The 18,276-nt window shown below is 35.8% G+C and overlaps 1 protein-coding gene across 3 annotated transcripts; it reads left to right on the top strand.

Annotated features, from left to right (window-relative positions):
• Positions 1 to 1,152: 1,152 nt before the first annotated feature.
• Positions 1,153 to 10,718, top strand: LOC144348159 (uncharacterized). 3 transcript variants are annotated; one of them, XM_085500073.1, is made up of 10 exons: positions 1,153 to 1,262; positions 2,251 to 2,414; positions 2,666 to 2,730; positions 4,079 to 4,277; positions 5,130 to 5,288; positions 5,559 to 5,632; positions 5,748 to 6,684; positions 8,175 to 8,290; positions 8,584 to 8,801; positions 9,474 to 10,718. In XM_085500073.1, the coding sequence occupies exons 2-10, from the start codon at positions 2,261 to 2,263 to the stop codon at positions 9,541 to 9,543; spliced, it is 1,992 nt and encodes a 663-aa protein (XP_085356199.1). In that variant the 5' UTR covers positions 1,153 to 1,262; positions 2,251 to 2,260; the 3' UTR covers positions 9,544 to 10,718. The 3 variants fall into 3 exon arrangements, with proteins under 3 accessions (XP_085356199.1, XP_077863778.1, XP_085356198.1); XM_078007652.1 differs by having other exon boundaries at positions 7,653 to 8,290; XM_085500072.1 differs by lacking the exon at positions 1,153 to 1,262 and having other exon boundaries at positions 2,293 to 2,337; positions 7,653 to 8,290.
• Positions 10,719 to 18,276: the final 7,558 nt, after the last annotated feature.

The following is an 18,276-nucleotide window of genomic DNA, read 5'->3' as shown; positions in this document are numbered from 1 at the left end:
CTACCTCTGTGGTTCACACCAAGAAATTATTATTATTATTATTATTATTATTATTATTATTATTATTATTATTATTATTATTATTATTATTATTATTATAAGATTATTATTATTATAAGATTACTAGAATTGTTATTATTATTGGTGAAATAAATCATAAATAAATAACCTAGTCAACCACCGACTAATCAACCGTCTCAACTAGCAAGTCAGCCTGAATGCACTACGTTACCAACTCAACAGTCAACACCAGCAGTGAGTAATGATAAGCCAGATCATACATCTACACAACCAATTCCAGAGATTCCAGTGACAGAGACCTCACTGAGTCAAACAACAAGATCAACCAGAAGCAACATTAAACCGTCCGCCAAATACAGAGACTTTATAATGACATGAACACTAAGTTTAGTATTTAGATTAGTGATTTAGTTATATACATAGTACTAGCGTAGTAAAATGATCGGACAATTATGCTGATATAACATTCGACACTTGATTCGTTGTTTTATACATATATGTTACTTGACCCTGTTCAATATTTGATTCGACATTTGATTCGTTGTTTTATACATATATATATATTACTTGACCCTGTTCGATATTTCATTCGACATTTGATTCGTTGTTTTATACATATATGTTACTTGACCCTGTTCGATATTTCATTCGTTATCTGATTCGTTCAAGATCTTTGCATATGAGAAATGACTTTTAGCATCCTGATGCAGCATCAACATCGAGTGTGAACATTGAACTTTAGTTTTGATAAAAGAAGGGAGATGTTATGGAGTTAGCCTAATGTAAGATATGGCGCCTTCAGCGTCCATACTGATAACCCGTTTGTTTATACACTTAATGTATGCACCCTCTTTCTGACCTCGAGGTGGGATATAAACTTGGCGTCTTAGATATGCTGTCAGTGTTCAGTCACTCGTCTTGTCATTAATTATCTTCAATGAACAGAACCCATAACAATAGGGACTTACAAGTTATCTGTGGCTTCGTGGGCTTTGTTTTAATAACAATATTAAAGCGAACAGTTTTTTACATGTCATGAGCTATTTATATGGCGCTGTGCCAGAAAACACGTTCTAGCTCGCTCAGCGGAATGCGGAAGTGAATAGGGGAAGCCCCTTTTTGCTCATTAACAAAAACGTTTACATGGCGGACGCTTCAGATAGTCATAATCTGTGAGATCTGGAAGCTGACAATTTAAGCGACTGCTATCGAACCGTACTACGATTGAAATCGTTTGACAGGTACGTAATGAATCTCTAGGACACAGTGTGTAAGGTTGCATTGCCGGTTTCAGCCCGGTATGACCGAAAGCGTACTATTAGCAATCACAGGTCAAAGGTCATTAGACAGTTCAACGTATAAAACAGGATGGAACCAGTACTTTTGGCGTCTACCAACTCTTTGTTTGTTCTAATAGAGTCACTATATGGTTCAAGACATGGTGACATGGTCCAATATCTGCTGTGATCATCAGGGAACATTTATAAATGATATTTATTTCCTTAAGCATGTCTGCCCTTGATGTGACCTGTTCTTTATTATGGTTAGCCCAGGGTGCGAAGTACGTACGTGGTACTACCGCCGTTCGCAAATAGAAAACTTACACCTCAATATAATGAAGTAAATAGTGTTCAATCTTACAGGTTAATCCCCAGTGGCATGTAGAGTGGATGAAATAAGGTAACATTGAATAATAAGTTCACACTACTTCACCTGGCTGTCTCTTTCAAAATATAGGTTACTTTGAATTTACGTTTCGCTGTAAAATTTAGGCTTCGTGAGGAAGTGTAAACAAAACGCAATACATGTAAAGTAGGATAAGCACTCAATAACTGTATAGAATATTAACGGAAATTAGAAAAACCAAAAACAAGACAATTGGGTATAAATTTAATTGAAAATAGAATGAACTGAAAAAAATGCGTGTCAACTTGTTGTTGAGAGAGTTCAAATTGTGATCAAATTAGGTATATCACGTATGGTGTACATGTGTCTCGGATGCATAATAACAATGTCAAGATGAATACGCTAAAACATATTGAGTAAGAAATACAACATGTTGTTTTGTATCTTTCAGATGTCAATTAACCCATCAACAATTAAATATGAGGCTAGGTCAATGACCTCGTATAAATTGGAATATGTATTATTTTCAGCATATTAACTCAGCGACACTTACATTCAACCCGCAACATGAATCTAATACAACATACATGTTTACATTTATAGACACATCAGAATGACTTCGCGGAGTGTACAACTGAGGACCATTCCGTCATCATGGAAGAAAAGAGATATAGAACAAATTACAAAGGGGTTGGTTAACGCGAATTTTGACGTGTTTATGCATGCTCATCGGAATGAATGCCTTGTCGTGTTTGAGACGAACAAAGGTGGTGTATATTAAATCAACTGTTTGTGTGAAATTTTGTACATCTTTATTTTATATTTACTTTAGTCAAATTATATACATGCTATTAAGGACGGCCTACTTCGTTCTAATTCTAACTTCTCTTTAACTCATCTCGTTTGTGGGGGGCGACTCCGTTTTACAGTAGGCGAATATTGATAAGTTGAATTTGCGTTCTTCGATCTTAGATATAAACAATACTTACTTGCTTCAAATATTGCACTTGGTTTCCAGTTGCAAAAGAATATTATAAGAATGTGGCGAAAGAACATGGAATTTTTCCTCAAATGTGCAATGAGGTATTATTCAATTTATTTACTTCAATTGATACTACTGAGAATGTTGTGAGAGTAACGTAGTGTAAAATATTCAGGAAGATGTTCTTCACATTTTTTATGTTAATGCATCACATTTCATATTTAAATTACCATGTTTTAAGCCTGTAATCTAGTAAATTAGAATTACATTATAAGTGTTGCACACAATATATAGTCTTTGCAATTCATAACAGTCACAAATTGACACTGAAATGTTAAGTTATTCTAATTTTGACATCGCGATAAAATACTAACCAAACATATTGATGTGCGATAATACTGTGTCAATATGCATGCTGAAAATGCCTTCATTTTGAATCTAGAAATTCTGGTAAAATCTGCAGTAATGAATCTGAAACAATAAATAAGAAAATAGGTCATCCAAAAATCTGATTTTGGGTGGATGGGACAATGGTTCATAAAACGTAAAATAGAATTGATACAATGTGTTGAATAAATGTATTTGCACCTCAACCGAATCCTTGTCTGAATACAGACGTTTTAGGTTGTATTTTCGGCAACATATATTTTGAAAGCCCTTTCAATTGTGCGTAATTTGACCAAGTCTGGGTATTATTCTTAATAGAAAATGCGTCGATTATTTATTTTTATAAGGTATATTTTCTATCGCTACACGAAAGTGTCTTCCTAAGATGCTGAAAACTGCAGGTTTCTTTTCTTTATTGGTCGATCAATACCGTAACTGCATTTAGTACATTACTTATGTTACTTCACATTCCAAAAACCTGAAACCATATTAAGTAGTAATGATAGTTGAAATGTTATTTCTAAAATGTGTCACGTGTTATGAGTCAACTCATCCCAGTCAATCAGAATAACCATTCTATTTATCGTTCCAGTTCTTAGGTTAAGCAACAGTATAATTTTTATTTAATCCTCATTCTTGTCAAATGACTCTAGAATACATCTTATGAACGTCAAAAATGTTTTTATTTCATTTTTCAATGTTTCCACCTTTTTTTCAAAGTGGCAATATCAGATAAGAGCAAAGGAGTATGTCAATAACGGATCTTACACTTTGAATGTTTCAATAATGTACAACAATAACATTTTATTGGCCCAGTGGACCTTACACAACTCGCGGAACAGTAAATAAGTTAAATATTCAATTCACGCAGAATGTAGAACAAAGAATATGTCTAATTAGATAATATAATTAGATAATAATATATACTTAAGTTTATCTAGTAAAATTGGTATCAAAATTGTGAATTTGAAATGAAATATATTGTCAATTAATGAGATATAATAAATAACAATCCAGACAATTTTATGTAAATAAATGAACTAGTAAATTATTTTGCTACAGGTGTTTCAGTCATACTTCCGGGCATATTGTGAACCATGGGTGACTTGTTTAACGAACGTGGTGAACGTTCGGCTAGGAATCACTGTTAACAAAGATAGAAATGGTACACTGGTACTGGAGGGCTCCGAAAAGGACATTAGAAGAGTGAAAAAATATATTGAAGATTCAGCCCCGAAATATCTGTTTGGTGATATAGCAGGTGAGATGTTTTACACTTATAATCTCTTTTAAATGTTTATATTTTTTTTGTTTATATTATTTATAATCAACAAAATTGTGACGTGTATATGTGTATATATTATTTCAGATTCAGGAGATGTTTTTCTATATGTTTTATTGGAATAAGGGTGGTACAAATTATTGCTAAATGAAACGAAAAAGATTTTGAATGGTAATTAAAGATGAGACCTATGTTTGTAGATCTGTCTTGTTATTATTATTCTTTGTTTCAACTGTTAGAAATGTTTTTATTTGCCTTGGACTATTTATGATATTTTTTTCTCTAAATTCTGAAATTTATTTCAGTTTCTTAACCGTTTATCGATACAAAAACATTTCTGAATTACTAAATTTGTCGTATAATCTATCTATTTTGTAAGTTGTGGTTTTCTCTGCCGAAAATAATTCTTAAAACTATGATACACATATGCGTTAATGTATATTCACAAAGTTAAAGCCGTAAAATAATTGATTTAAACAAAGTATGTTTATCCCTTTTAATCAAGTGAAAAAAACTGAATCAGTTATCTACCAGTTATATTGTTGTGTTGCTTACGGCAATAAAGGAGCTTGACATGGATTACTATAACAGTTAAATATAAACAAAAACATGCTTTATGAAATTTCTGTTCATTATATTTGTTTTCACTTTTCGAAAAACAATTCCAGTAATTCGGATTTGGTACCATTATCGAGCACTTGGCCTCATATTATGTTGAATGTCAATACGTGTCAGCTAATACGCCTACCTTTTATTATATTATGATGATGAATTTACAGGTTATTCATTTGTGTGTGTATCTTTAACACCTGATATGTATATTTTACTTAGAACGATCGTCTATTGAAAGTATAGTACATGTGACTGGAGTACCAATAGACACGAGTTCACATACTTTTATGTCACATGTGCGTCAAGAGAGCAGTCATGTATTAGAAGTAAAAACTACACGAAATACAGAAAGACTGATTCTATTTGATACAGAGAAATGTAAGTCGAGTGATAATAAAACACAATGATCATCACCATCGATATACTATAGTGTATTTCTAGTCGTCCTCCTAGTTCGTATGATAGTTGTCGCTTCGTATTCACGAGTTAATTTTATGATCAAAATAACGACTATTGTATTATAGTTCACATAGTACCAATGTATATGATTCGACATCGAGGTAAAATCAGTCGTTTTTTTCTTATTAGTAAATTTCATTTTACAACAACAAATATGTGTTGAATAAAGTATAAACGTTTATTTTATAGATGCAAGACGGTTTTCTGAAAAACAATTTGTGTTAAGTCTCCCCCGTCACGTGGAAACAAATCAGTGCAGAAGGGTTTGTATAATATACAAAATATGTTGTTGTTGTTATTGTTGTTTTGCCAAATGAGCATGTTTAGATATCCATGCATGTTATTATCCCCACTTTTCACATATATTCCATATTTCAGGTTTTCGCAGAAGTCACAGCCAAGGCTTCGCCGTGGCTAACAAATGCGTCTGCAGCAATTGATTCGATTTCCAAGAAATGTGATGTTCGTGTTTTATCAAGTGAACCTCTAGAATTGAGTGGGGACTTTGACTCATTGATGGAGTTGAAGGCCGGGATTCGCCGGCGATTTATAGATGATGATCAAGGAGCACAAACGCAAGTTGATCATTTCTTGGATCTTGCCTCAGCAACAACAACATACAACTCTGACGTCATTTCACCGTCACTGAAAGGTAGTAAATCTCCCCCATCTTCAGATTACCCAGAGGAGGCAGAACGACAGTTTTTAGAACTATTTGAAGCATTTAATCGAAAAACAGGGATTCATACAAGGCTGGACCCTTCATCTGATGCCTTATATATGTCGGGTAATGCGACTACTGAACGCAAAAACACGAGAAAAGAAAAGATCACCAATTCAGATTCGATGAATGATGTTCCATCCACAAACACGTTAGGTTCAGCTAAGGGAACACAAGGGAAATCACAGCAACGTCTTGAGAAAAGATATGAGTTCAGGACGTCAGAAGGAATAAAGGTGACAGTCAAACATGGAGATATAACAAAAGAAAGTGTGGATGTAATTGTGAATGCCAGTAATAACGCATTGGAACATGACACTGGGGTGGCACGTGCTCTTGTCAAAGCAGGAGGTCGTGAGATCCAACACGAATCGCTGAAATGGGTAGCTAAATATGGATACATTAACGTAACGGATCATGCAGTTACCAAGGCTGGAAGTCTTTACTGTAGGTACATCCTCCACGTGAATGGTCCAGTGTGGGAAACACATATTTCAAGAAGTGGAGATTTGCTGTACCACACCATACTGTCTGCATTGAAAGAAGCGAATAGAATGCGGATGCAAAGCATTGCAATTCCAGCTGTTAGTTCAGGTTAGTGTGACTTTTTTTAGGATACACATCAGAATATCCAACAAATAATAAACCATCTCAATCCCGATAGGTGTGTGAATGTTAAAATGCCGGACCAGTTTTCCGTTCCATCTGGGTATAGGAGACACTTTGGTATACTTATTACAGCTAGTCCGTTGATTACTAGTCTAATGTTAACTTAACGTTCATATTATTAGTTCTTGTTCGTCCGAAAACGGAGTCTTATGGATTGACCTCTTTGTTTCCGTCCGTCTGTGCATCCGTGCGTCCGGACTTATTTCTTAGACATGCCTAGATCGATTACATTAACGTACCTTGAATGCACGTCATTTTGTTTTTGCGGATTGGCGACAATTTTTTTAATGAATGCGGTTCTAGTGCAACATTTCTGTCATGCTTTGACGGATTATGTTAAAATGTTTTATATTGATTGTACATCATCTCATAGATATACAGATATATTGCTTTGGCGATCTGATAAAAAATTGCCGAATGGTAGCCATTTTTGTGATAAAGAATCATCAAAAATCAAGCATTTCTGGAATTCCGGAACCCGATCTCGGTCGTTTCTGGGTGGATTTATTTAAAACTTGGTACATGCATTAGACATTATGGAAGCTTGATGCACGCAATTTTGTTTTAAGAGCAAATTTAAAATGTCCAACTGGCGGTCATTTTGTTTTAGTGAATGCGGTTCTAGTGCCATATCTCTGAGATGCGTTAACGGATTATGTTAAACTTGTATATAGTCATTATACATCATCTCATAGATACACAGATATATTGGTTTTGCGATCTGATTCAAAATGCCCGAATTGTGGCCATTTAATTTAATTAAAGATGTTCTAGAGCAATATCTTTCAATATGGACAAGTATTAGTACTATATTACTATAAACAAAAAAACTATATAACTTAGATTTTATAACTAATGGAGACTGTCCCATGTATGGCTTCTTCTTTTTTCAGGTATTTCCGGCATGCCTATAGAAATTTGTGCACATGCAATGTATCGTGCTGTGATGGATTTCTCGTTAATCTGTCTTAATTACAAGTATATGAGGAATGTATACTTCGTAAATATTGATGAGAAAACAACCGACGTTTTTATGTCTACGTTTATTGCCGAAAATGAAGGAGATACCCAGAGCAATTTTCATCAGGAGAGGACGGATATAAATGCAGCATGCGCATCCTTGGAAAGAGAGGACAACCCAACGAGTGCTGTGGCGTCCAACGCATCATACTTCCAAGAAGCGCAGCTTGCTAATAGTGAAATGAGTCCACAACCATCAGTCATACTTCCAAAAGAACTACTAAGTAAAATGCACAGTAAAAAGAAAGGAACATGCGATATTTGCACAGACGAAGACATATTGATTAGAATGTTAACATGTTGCAAATATCCACTTTGTGACCAGTGTGCAATGAAACATTTCAGCGCAAACGCCAAGTGTCCTTCATGTCAGAATGTGTTGTTTCAATACGTAGGTGATCAACCAGCAGGTGGTGCAATGACATGGGCCAGAGAGACCAGTTCATTGCCTGGATATGAGAAATATGGAACAATTGTTATATATTATGATATTCCAGATGGATTCCAAGAGGTAGGCATTAATAATTTTGCGAATTGCCTTTCAGAACTTGGTCAAGTGACTCTGAGATTGAATCATGGTTATTCTTCTAGTAACCGTGATTGAATGTCCTGTTTTTTGGGGGCAAAGTTGTCTTTATGTGCAGAGACATTCAATTCCATTCAAGTTGGTTGTTCAGTTTCACGAAATTCTTGTTCTACACTAAATCATCTTCATAGTATAAGAGCTCGAGCGGACGATGACACTAAACTGAATTTGCCAAATGGTTCGTTAAACATAACCACAATAATGTCTTCAACACACAGCTGAACCATCCAAATCCCGGAAAGATGTATTCTGGTACCAGAAGAAGAGCCTTCCTGCCAGATAACAGCGAAGGACGCAACGTATTAGATTTACTGAAGAAAGCCTTTGATCAGAGACTTGTTTTCACCGTTGGTAATTCGCATACTACTGGTACCACTGACACTGTAGTGTGGAATGATGTCCACCATAAAACCAGCAGGACAGGAGGTCCTACAAGGTGGGAATTTTTTTAATTTATACTATTTGTTTCAAAATGTTTCTCATGGAAGTAAAGCGGTAGTTGATTATTGAAAATATATTATTTGTTTTGTGGAATTCTTATTCCCTTTAATTTATATGTAATTGTTGCATTGGTAATATAATTATTCCTCGATTGCAATCACCTGTATAATGGCTTATCGCTGAAACTCAACGAAAGGTTGGAGGTTTAAATACATAATTGTACTTAAAAATTGCTGACGATTCTTAAACATTTCGAATGAAAAGTGCGTACAAACAATAACAATTTGCAAACATTAACACATGTTATGGCTTTGAAAAGGGGAATTGTAGCCATTTCGTCGGCACTTACATATATGTAAAATTATGTAATACATGAGTCTGAATACTAACCTAATAAAAGTCGGACTACTATTAGTCATTAACCACTGTGTAGAAGATAAAGTTTGTAACCATTACGTCATTTCAAGTCAAAGTATCTTCGTACAATACTAGGATGCTGGCACAATGATGTTAAGTTAGTACAATTATGCCCATTCACGCTGACAATATTTATATTAGCCATGCATAGTATGTCTATTCTATCTCAGTGACACCAGTGCCCATGTTATTGTTGAAATTGTAACACATCTTGGACGTCCAATTTATCTTTATACAATATTTCTTGCAGCTATGGGTATCCAGATCCAACCTATTTAAAACGTGTCAAGGAAGAACTCGCGTCCAAAGGCATCAAATAAATTCCCTGCGTTCCAGTTATATCTGATGACTAAACCAAAGGCATGGGGATAGACACAGATATGGAATGTGTCATTATGTGGGTTTTTTTGCGTGTACAATATTTGATTTTGACTTTGACTACCTTGTAATTAATCGTTGCCTTAGCTGGTGCCCAATCGACACAGCATTGTGTCAAACGTATTTTGTTTTATTAGTTGACCAATGATTATTTACACTTTTCTTACTTTACTGAGCATTTTTACTAGCTGTAGAAAATTAATATTTTATAGTAATTCCTGATTAATACTTTGTAAATATATATATCTATATCAAGAGTTTTTATTATGAATATGATAAATGTGCCTGTATGCTGTCCTTTATAGTTGGGCATTGATTTGCTGTTGACTGGATATAATTTGAAGGTCGGCTGCTTTGCAATATCAAATACTGGCTGCTTTTATTACTTTTCACCTGATCATGGGTCTCGGAGGATTAGTATGTTTTTTCAGTTAAAGTGTACGTCAAGACATGTATTGTTGTTTCAAATAGTTAGTTTTCACGAGAAGAGCTACTTCACTTCGAGTTATCTAAGTCATGTATGCATGAAGGCAAGAACTTTTAATTATAATTTTAGTCAGGTCCCATTGTATAATGTTTAGGGCCCAGTATCATCAAATCAGTCATGTATTCCAATTAAATTAATATGTTTCATTGTGACTCTATACTGTAACTGCAATTTCTGCTCACTCTTCTCAGTGTTAATTATGAAAACATGTTGCTGTTCCAGTGTCTTAATTGGAACATGTTTATTTGGTGATGACAAGTTCTCAAGACAGTACTTTGCAAATGTAGCTGTTGTGTTTTAAATATTACCAAAATAACACTATAACAGCTCTTGATTACGTCAGCTGTCAAATTGGGGACGTTGACCTATATATGTGATACATGTTACAAGCAAATTATTATCCCTGAAGCTACTGAAAATCAATTGGGCATGAAATCACTGATTTTATAGGAATGGGGTATTTATCATGAAGCAATTATGTTTTTAATTGTTGTTGTGATAGCGATTTGAATTATCCCTCTGAAATGAATTAATTAGGCCTGAAAATTAGTCAGGTATTAATCAAGGTATTTCATGGGACAATGTTTGCATCCAAATTTAAATAAAGATTGCGAATTATTCTACAATGAATTACTTAGAATGTTACTATTCATATGTGTATTTCTTGCAATGTCTTTGACACTTCTGTTGTAGTACAGACACTGCGCTGGAAACATAGTTACATGGTTAGAGCTGCTAAACTCCTGTCTCCATAACCACCTTTCCAAATCGAACAGTTGACATAGCTTAAAGGGCGATGATCGTCGCACCGCGCATGTGTGTCATTTGTGCTGATAAACATTTTCGTCAATTCCCGCTATTCAATGCGCTCTTCTATACATTCCAACCACGAAAGAAACTATCTAATTAAAGCTTGGTAGCGTCTCAGATTGCGCGGCTTGACGACGACCGCCCTTTAAGCGAGCAAGATGTGAACCTGCATTGATTGCTCAATGGCGCCACTCGAGGCAGTCGTATTAGGCTTAGGTGGGATCAATTATTGCTGTAGCTCTTGTGACGTTAATGTGAGAAGTGTTCACCTTGCTATCATGCTAAGACTGCGGTGTTATCATGCCGCAGTTAGGATTGTGAACTAATTTTAACTTCACTATTACATGTGAGGATATCACAGAGTTGAAAAATGACCCTCGAAATTCACGAAGAAGCAATCTAATATTGCAATACCCACGTAAAGGTACGGATTATGGTCGTACATACCAATAACATCCCATGTCAAAGTGGATCTAAATAAAAGACAACGACGACATCATACCATATCAATGTCAATTGACCTCACATTCAATATAAATTGGATTTAACATCTGGACTCTGTAACAAATACAATTTCGCCAAATGATCACCTTAGATAAACGAACAGTTCGATGCTCAATGTGTTTTAATTGATTAATTAATTCATACCGGCACCACAGTGCATACGTACGTGCCAGCCAGTGGTAAAGCAACGTTGCTGTGAAATACACTGATACACAAATGTAACTGCAGGTGCAAACCAAGATATATCTTTGATGTAGCTCTATTGCCTGGAACTCGTTCAGTAAGAGCATTAAGAAATTTGTTTTTTATTTTATCTGTGAAATTAAATGCATATACATTTTGAGCAAGTACGCCTAGCGTGAGAAGTGGACCTCTTCTGGAGTTGTAGTGGTGTGCTACTCACACAACCCTGTCAGTTCAATGAACTTGCTCTTACATAATTTGAAAAGACTTTTTTGTTTGAAATTAAAATCACGTGTTTATTCTAGGTTGAGATGATAACATTGGGTGAGGTAGTTTTAGTACTGGCCAAGGTATTATTTATTTGACGCTGTTGCACTATTACAACTGTAATATAAATTCCATTTACAGTATAATTATGATATTCCTAAATCGTTATTGTTTGAATTGCTTTTTAATTAGTTTACCTTGGCAATGAATTTGAAACACTGATGGTTAAAGTTTCTAAACCACATCCAATGTCACAATAGGTATATATTTGCATAGCTTAGCTTGACATTATGAGGTACTTGGATTAATTGTTTGAGGGCGCTACTTGTGAAATCCTGTCATACTCTGTTTAGCTTAGATTAGTTAGTGGTGTAACTCTTATAATAAAGAGCGAAGAGATAACATCTCGCAGTAAGAATTTCGATGTTAAATAAACTCATTTTAACCTCGGTATGGCCTAAAACGAACGATGCTAGTAAAAAAACAATTTCACTAGCCAGCGGTTCATCTCGTAATATCTTCGCAAAAGTTCCTCACAGTGGTAGTGCATCCGGGCTTAGCCCTATATACGGGGGCACGTTGGTTGATAGATGTTAAAAATGGAGGTATGCAGGGCTGTGGTGGGGGACATATATCAACCGAATGCATTCCCAAACACACAGCACTGTACGCAGGGCTAATCCCGACTGGGCTTAAATATGAAATGTTTACATAGAGATTTATATTTTAAACAATGTCATCTCACTGAGTCATATTAAAAGGCTGGCCACAGCCATATCGATTGATCTCTCACTCATTCCTCAGCCCCTGAGAGCGAGGTTATTGGCGATCGTCATTGTGTCTACGGACGTACTATGGGAGATTGCATGATGGAAAGTCTTTTGATCAGTAAAATAATTTTAGAAAAGTGAAAACTAGAGGGACTGTAAAATAAAGGTTGGTTTAAAATATTAAATCTAACGGAATCTGGATGAAATAATGAAAATAAATTGAACTGGTATGGAAGGGCAGAATGCAAGGTCAGAATCCGGGGGTCAAAATACGTCACAATCCATACATCATTGTGGCCTGCAAAGTGTCAACAACCATGGATGTGGTAAAAGACTTGATTTGCAGTTTGTGTGAATGGTCGGGAAAAAAATTCATGCAAATTCTGTGCTTGTGCAATAAAAAAATAATACAAGAAATGCTGCCAAAAGACAAGTCCTTCTGGTTACCAAAACAACCTTGGGACGTTTATCTTGAGAAATTGAGAAGACAAAAAACCAGGGTATCAAGGATATTTGAAGTTGGAAACTACTGCTTTATGGAAGAGCAAAGTTCAATGTCATTGGCCACAGTAATGACATTTAGAGGGATGGCTCATTAAAAGTTTCGCCGTGACTCCGGACTTTTCTTTAGGTTTATACAAGACTTACATATCACTGTCAGGAAGGTTTAATCCTGTTTAATGTCTTGTTTCTATTTGCATAATGTGAATGAGGGATTTATTGTCAAAATATATACAGGTGCTTGACACTATACAAAATTCGACCAATGCACATCCGTTTCATGTGTTAAAAGAACATTGCGATGTTCTCATGGAATTGTCAAATCTTGGTGTCATTCCCAACTGTCACAAAATTGTATGCTTTGACGACTCGTATGCAATATTGTAAGATTATGTTTAAGATATACTCAAAGTCAGGTATACTCGAAGTGAATCCAGCACAGCGCCTTTTATAAATGTCATGGTTGTGTTATAAGCAAGTCTCAGAAGTATTGGGGCAGCCAATTTTCAAACTCGCTAGCGAATTGGCTAACGGCTTGGGTTTTGACTAAGCAGTTGGCTTTCCAATATCGCTGGCACCGACCTGTGGTCGCGTCTACTCTGGGTAAGTGTATATTGCTTTAGGTGACATAGAATGCTTTTACTTGGCTTGGTACGTGTCTGGTTTCATTTGGACGATTTGCTTTGTTATGTTAGGTGGCGTGATAATGTAAAAGTAGTATGAGTAATTTATAATTTACATCAGGTTAGCCATCTTGAACACGGCATGAAACAAAATAAACAATCAGTTTCCTATAAATCCAGTTTCCCACCATTTCCAGTTATTATGATTGTGTGAATGAGAGCTTTGCCCCACACAATAAGACATGATAATATGTGCGGATATGTGTGAGTATGTTTCATGGATTAATAGGCCACTCCTTTGCTTCAATTCCAACTGTATCTCTGGAAATATCACTTGCTGTTTATCATCCATATTTCGATATCCCACAATGTGTCGAATGCGTGTCTGATAATTCTAACTAACTTCTGTTTCGCAAAATTCGAATAGCCTAGCTTCTACCAGTCATTTAAGTCAACACCCATATTGCCGTTCACAGTGAAGGTTAATTCAGATATATTGTAAATTACACAGAGGTAACACTACAATACATTTCCCTTTACATTCCTTTGCATTACACAACAGTCCTTGTGCTGATTCAGTGATGGTTCACAACTATCACCAGTTCTCTTGTTATAAATTGGATTCGAAACCGCAACCTAAACACTAGTATGACATTACACGTTATCAAAAATACATCTTGTTGCCAGGGGGCTAGGGCCTCCCTGGTTGTCGATTTATTGGCAACTGTTTGTGCTAGTTTTCAAACCGGGGTCAATCTCTGACAGTTAACCTATCGAGTTTCATCCAATACTCAATATTGAATGCTGGTGTTGAATTATGGCAAGAGGGATTTGTGTATCAATTGGAATTTGGGGTTAGAGTTACACTATTTGAAACATAGTGGAGCCATTTACATTGGTTGTACTATTACGATATAACTTCCATGTAACCTTTGAATTCAGTGCAATATCTCATGTTAAACACATACGAACACAATGAGTAATGCATATTAGCTGTAATCTCATTTTATTACCACTAATCCATAATGTAAACACTGCTTATTTAACGTGTTTTACTTATGAATAATTGAAAGACCCGTCACCATCGTCGAATATGTCATTGTAGATGTTCTCGTGAATACCAACGTCTACCTTTCGGATTATATACTGCAACTATGAAGAGAACACAGAGTAAATTGTTATTGTTCGAAGACATGCCATAGTCAGTACCCAAAATAGATGTGTTGAAAAGATTTAAGTTGTAGTCAAACTGGCGTATGTATTGAAATTTGTCTGATATTTAGATATTTGTTGATATACCAAACTATGGTTTCTACCAACAGAAGTATTGTGGTATAAGATGGGTGTTGTGATAGAAACACTAATTAGAAGTTTTATTTATATATCACGTGGTAGGTGTTGAATTATGCGTGTAGTAAATTAAATTGTATTTAAATAAATTGAGACACGATGTGTACTGTCAGTGCAGCTGGTCAAAACAATCTTTCAATGTGATTGTTTCTCGTGGTATAATTAAGAAACATTAAGTATCACTTATTACTCATTAAACGTTCTGAATCAAGTGTCAAATTCACGCTGTGAGAATTACTATGCATCATGTGTTTCACAACAAACTTGAATATCTTGTAAGATTTGGTTTTCAGTAAAACGTTCACATTATGTCGGTGACTTGTGTGACAAGAATGAAGGTCAATAGGGTTATATGACGTATGTTTTGTTTTTTGTGTATTTAACATTTCGGGCATCGTTAAATGAGACCATGGTCAAAAAACCAGGATTTTCCTGAAAGACACGCTACCATAATGTAAAATTTTCAAATATAATTTATACAAACTCTCGGATTATTGTAAGGTGCTTGGGTAATCCTGAAAATTCTTTGTGTTGCTCTAAAATGAATTATACTTTGCGATGAGTTGCATGTTTCCATGAGCCTACTTGTCATCCGGACCTGGTTACTACAGTCTGTTTTAACATAGCAATGTCATCGCTGTCACTATTTTCATCTTCTTCACTGCTGCTGCCTATTTCCTGGTCCACAATGTCATCATCCCCAAAGTCATCAGATTCATCTAGTTCATAAAGAGTGGAGCTTGTTCTCTTCTTTATGGTGCTTAAGTGTGTGGCAAGTTTTTTTTCTGCTTATCTGTATGTGCTTTTCTAAGAACATCATTAGTAATTGCTTTAACTTTGTCTTGCTTCTTACATTTTATGGACAAATTATGGTAATATTAATATTTATCTCGCTCGGCCACTGTTATGTGAGGAACACAGTTTGATGTTTCATTCATTTGAAAGTAATTTGGAAGAAGGCAGTACATGTAGTGCAGATGAAAATGCTAATCTTTATCTGGATGATGTTGGTGGTGGGTCTGATGCTACTTTTGTTTTTGGCAGTGATAATATTGGTACTGGTGATAACAGTGGGTCTGATGTATGTAGCGTTGGTGGTAGTGATGATATTGGTACTAGCGACAGTAGTGGGACTGGTACTACTTTAGTTGGTGGAAATGAAGATGAGATGAAGGTGGTAGCAGTATGCCTGATGCCTGTGGTGTAGGTGTTAGTGATGATGTTGGTAGGCCCACCTGTAGTGGCAGCAGGTCTGGTGTAGGTAACAGTGGTGACGTTGGTACTAACGATGGCAGTGGGTCTGGTGCCGATTTTGTTGGTGGAAATGAAGATTTTGTTACTGGTGGTAGCAGTATGTCTGATGCCTGTGGTGTAGGTGGTAGTGATGATGTTGGTTGGTAGGCCTACATGTAGTGGCAGCACGTTTGGTGGAGTTGACAGTGGTGACGTTGATACTAGCGATGGTAGTGGGTCTGGTGCCGCCTTTGTTGTTGGCAATGAAGATTTTGTTACTGGTGATAGCAGTGAGTCTGATGCCTGTAGTGTAGGTGGTAGTGATGATTTTGGTAGGCCTACATGTAGTGGCAGCAGGTCTGGTGTAGGTGATAGTGGTAACGATGGTAGTGGGTCCACTGCCACTTTTCTTTGGTGTAATAAGGATGTTGTTACTGGTGACAGCAGTGGAGCTGTGGTGTAGGTGGTAGTGATGATATTGTCACTAGTGATCGTAGTTGGTCTAATACCACTTGTGTTGGTGGCAATGAGGATGTTGCTCCTGGTGATAGTCTGTTGCCAGTGGTTTATGTGGCAGTGTAGATGGATTGTCAGCTTTAAAAGGAGATAGTCGTCGAAATATATGGGTCTCATATAAACAAAGATGGCAACTTTGATTGTTGCGTCTCAAACTGAGACAATTCCAAGCTCTAATTAGGTAATGTTTAGATGATTGGAAGGTATCAAAGGAGTCACCAGCGGTATTCAGTGCAAGTCGCGCCCAGGTCAACCCTTTTACATATGATTTCCATTTGAAGAGCGCATTGAATTGCGGAAAAATCATATGTATTAACGCAAATGTCGCATATGCACAACGCGACGACTACCGCGCTTTAATAAGAACTGTTTTAATGCAATAATGGATACTTATTTTAATTATATTACACAAATTTTAAACACAAGAGATTTGCATGTACTGACATTTCATGTTTATTTTTGTAATATATATTATTTTACATCTGTTAACAAAATACTTTCTATATGTATATTTTATTTTATTATATTTTAATATATTCAGTTTATTTATTTTGTGTTCAATAAATAAGGCGTAAAGTAAAAAACAATGTGTCTCAGTCTTTAAGAGAAAAATATTCGCCCCCCTCTTCAGCCTTGATAAAAAGTCACTGCCCAACACTGTCACAACAGCTAAATAATTGCATAGCTTAGGTTGACATGATGTGGTATTTCGATCAACTGTTTGAGGGCGCTACTCGTGTCATCCTGTCATACTCGGCTTAGCTTAGATCAGTTATTAGTGTAGCTCTTATAATAGAGGGCGAAGAGATAACACTTCGCAGTTAGAATTTCCATGTTAAATAAACTCATTTTAACCTCGCTATAGCCTAAAACGATATTAATGAAAACAGGCCCTCAAGTGTTACGAGACAGCGGTCCATCTCGTAATATCTTCGCAAAAGTTCTGCACAGTGGTAGGGTATAAATATGAAATGTTTACACTAAGATTTATATTTTAAACAATATCATCTCACTGGGTCATATTAAAAGGCCGGCCACAGCCATGCCAATTGACCTCTCATTCATTAAACATTGGATTCGAAATATAAACATTATGACATTACACGTCATCAAAAATACATCTTGTTGCTAGGTTGTCGATTTATTGGCACCTGTTTGTGCTAATTTTTAAACCGGGGTCAATCTCGGACAGTTAACCTATCGAGTTTCATCCAATACTCAATGTTGAATGCTGGTGTTGAATATTAAATTATCCTTGGATGGCAAAGGTCATATGTGTGTCAATTGGAATTTGGGGATATGGTTACTTTATTTGAAACATCGTGGAGCAATATAAATTGGTTGTACTATAACGATATAACTTCCATGTAACCTTTAAATTCAGTGCAATATCTCATGTTAAACACATACGCACACAATGATTAATGCATA

This window comes from Saccoglossus kowalevskii, chromosome 6 (assembly GCF_978046115.1).
Source record: "Saccoglossus kowalevskii chromosome 6, keSacKowa6.1, whole genome shotgun sequence".
Classification (NCBI taxonomy): domain Eukaryota; kingdom Metazoa; phylum Hemichordata; class Enteropneusta; family Harrimaniidae; genus Saccoglossus; species Saccoglossus kowalevskii.
Note: the sequence above shows the minus strand (reverse complement) of the source record. Positions and strands in the feature narration are given on the sequence as shown.

What these genes read in the sequence shown, in the direction of transcription:
- LOC144348159 (XM_078007652.1), top strand. Translation starts at nt 2,261, where the DNA reads ATGACTTCGCGGAGTGTACAACTGAGGACCATTCCGTCATCATGGAAG. An exon ending in CGTGTTTGAGACGAACAAAG is followed by an intron (nt 2,415 to 2,665) that starts GTGGTGTATATT and finishes CTTGGTTTCCAG; the next exon opens with TTGCAAAAGAATATTATAAG. An exon ending in AAACAAATCAGTGCAGAAGG is followed by an intron (nt 5,633 to 5,747) that starts GTTTGTATAATA and finishes TCCATATTTCAG; the next exon opens with GTTTTCGCAGAAGTCACAGC.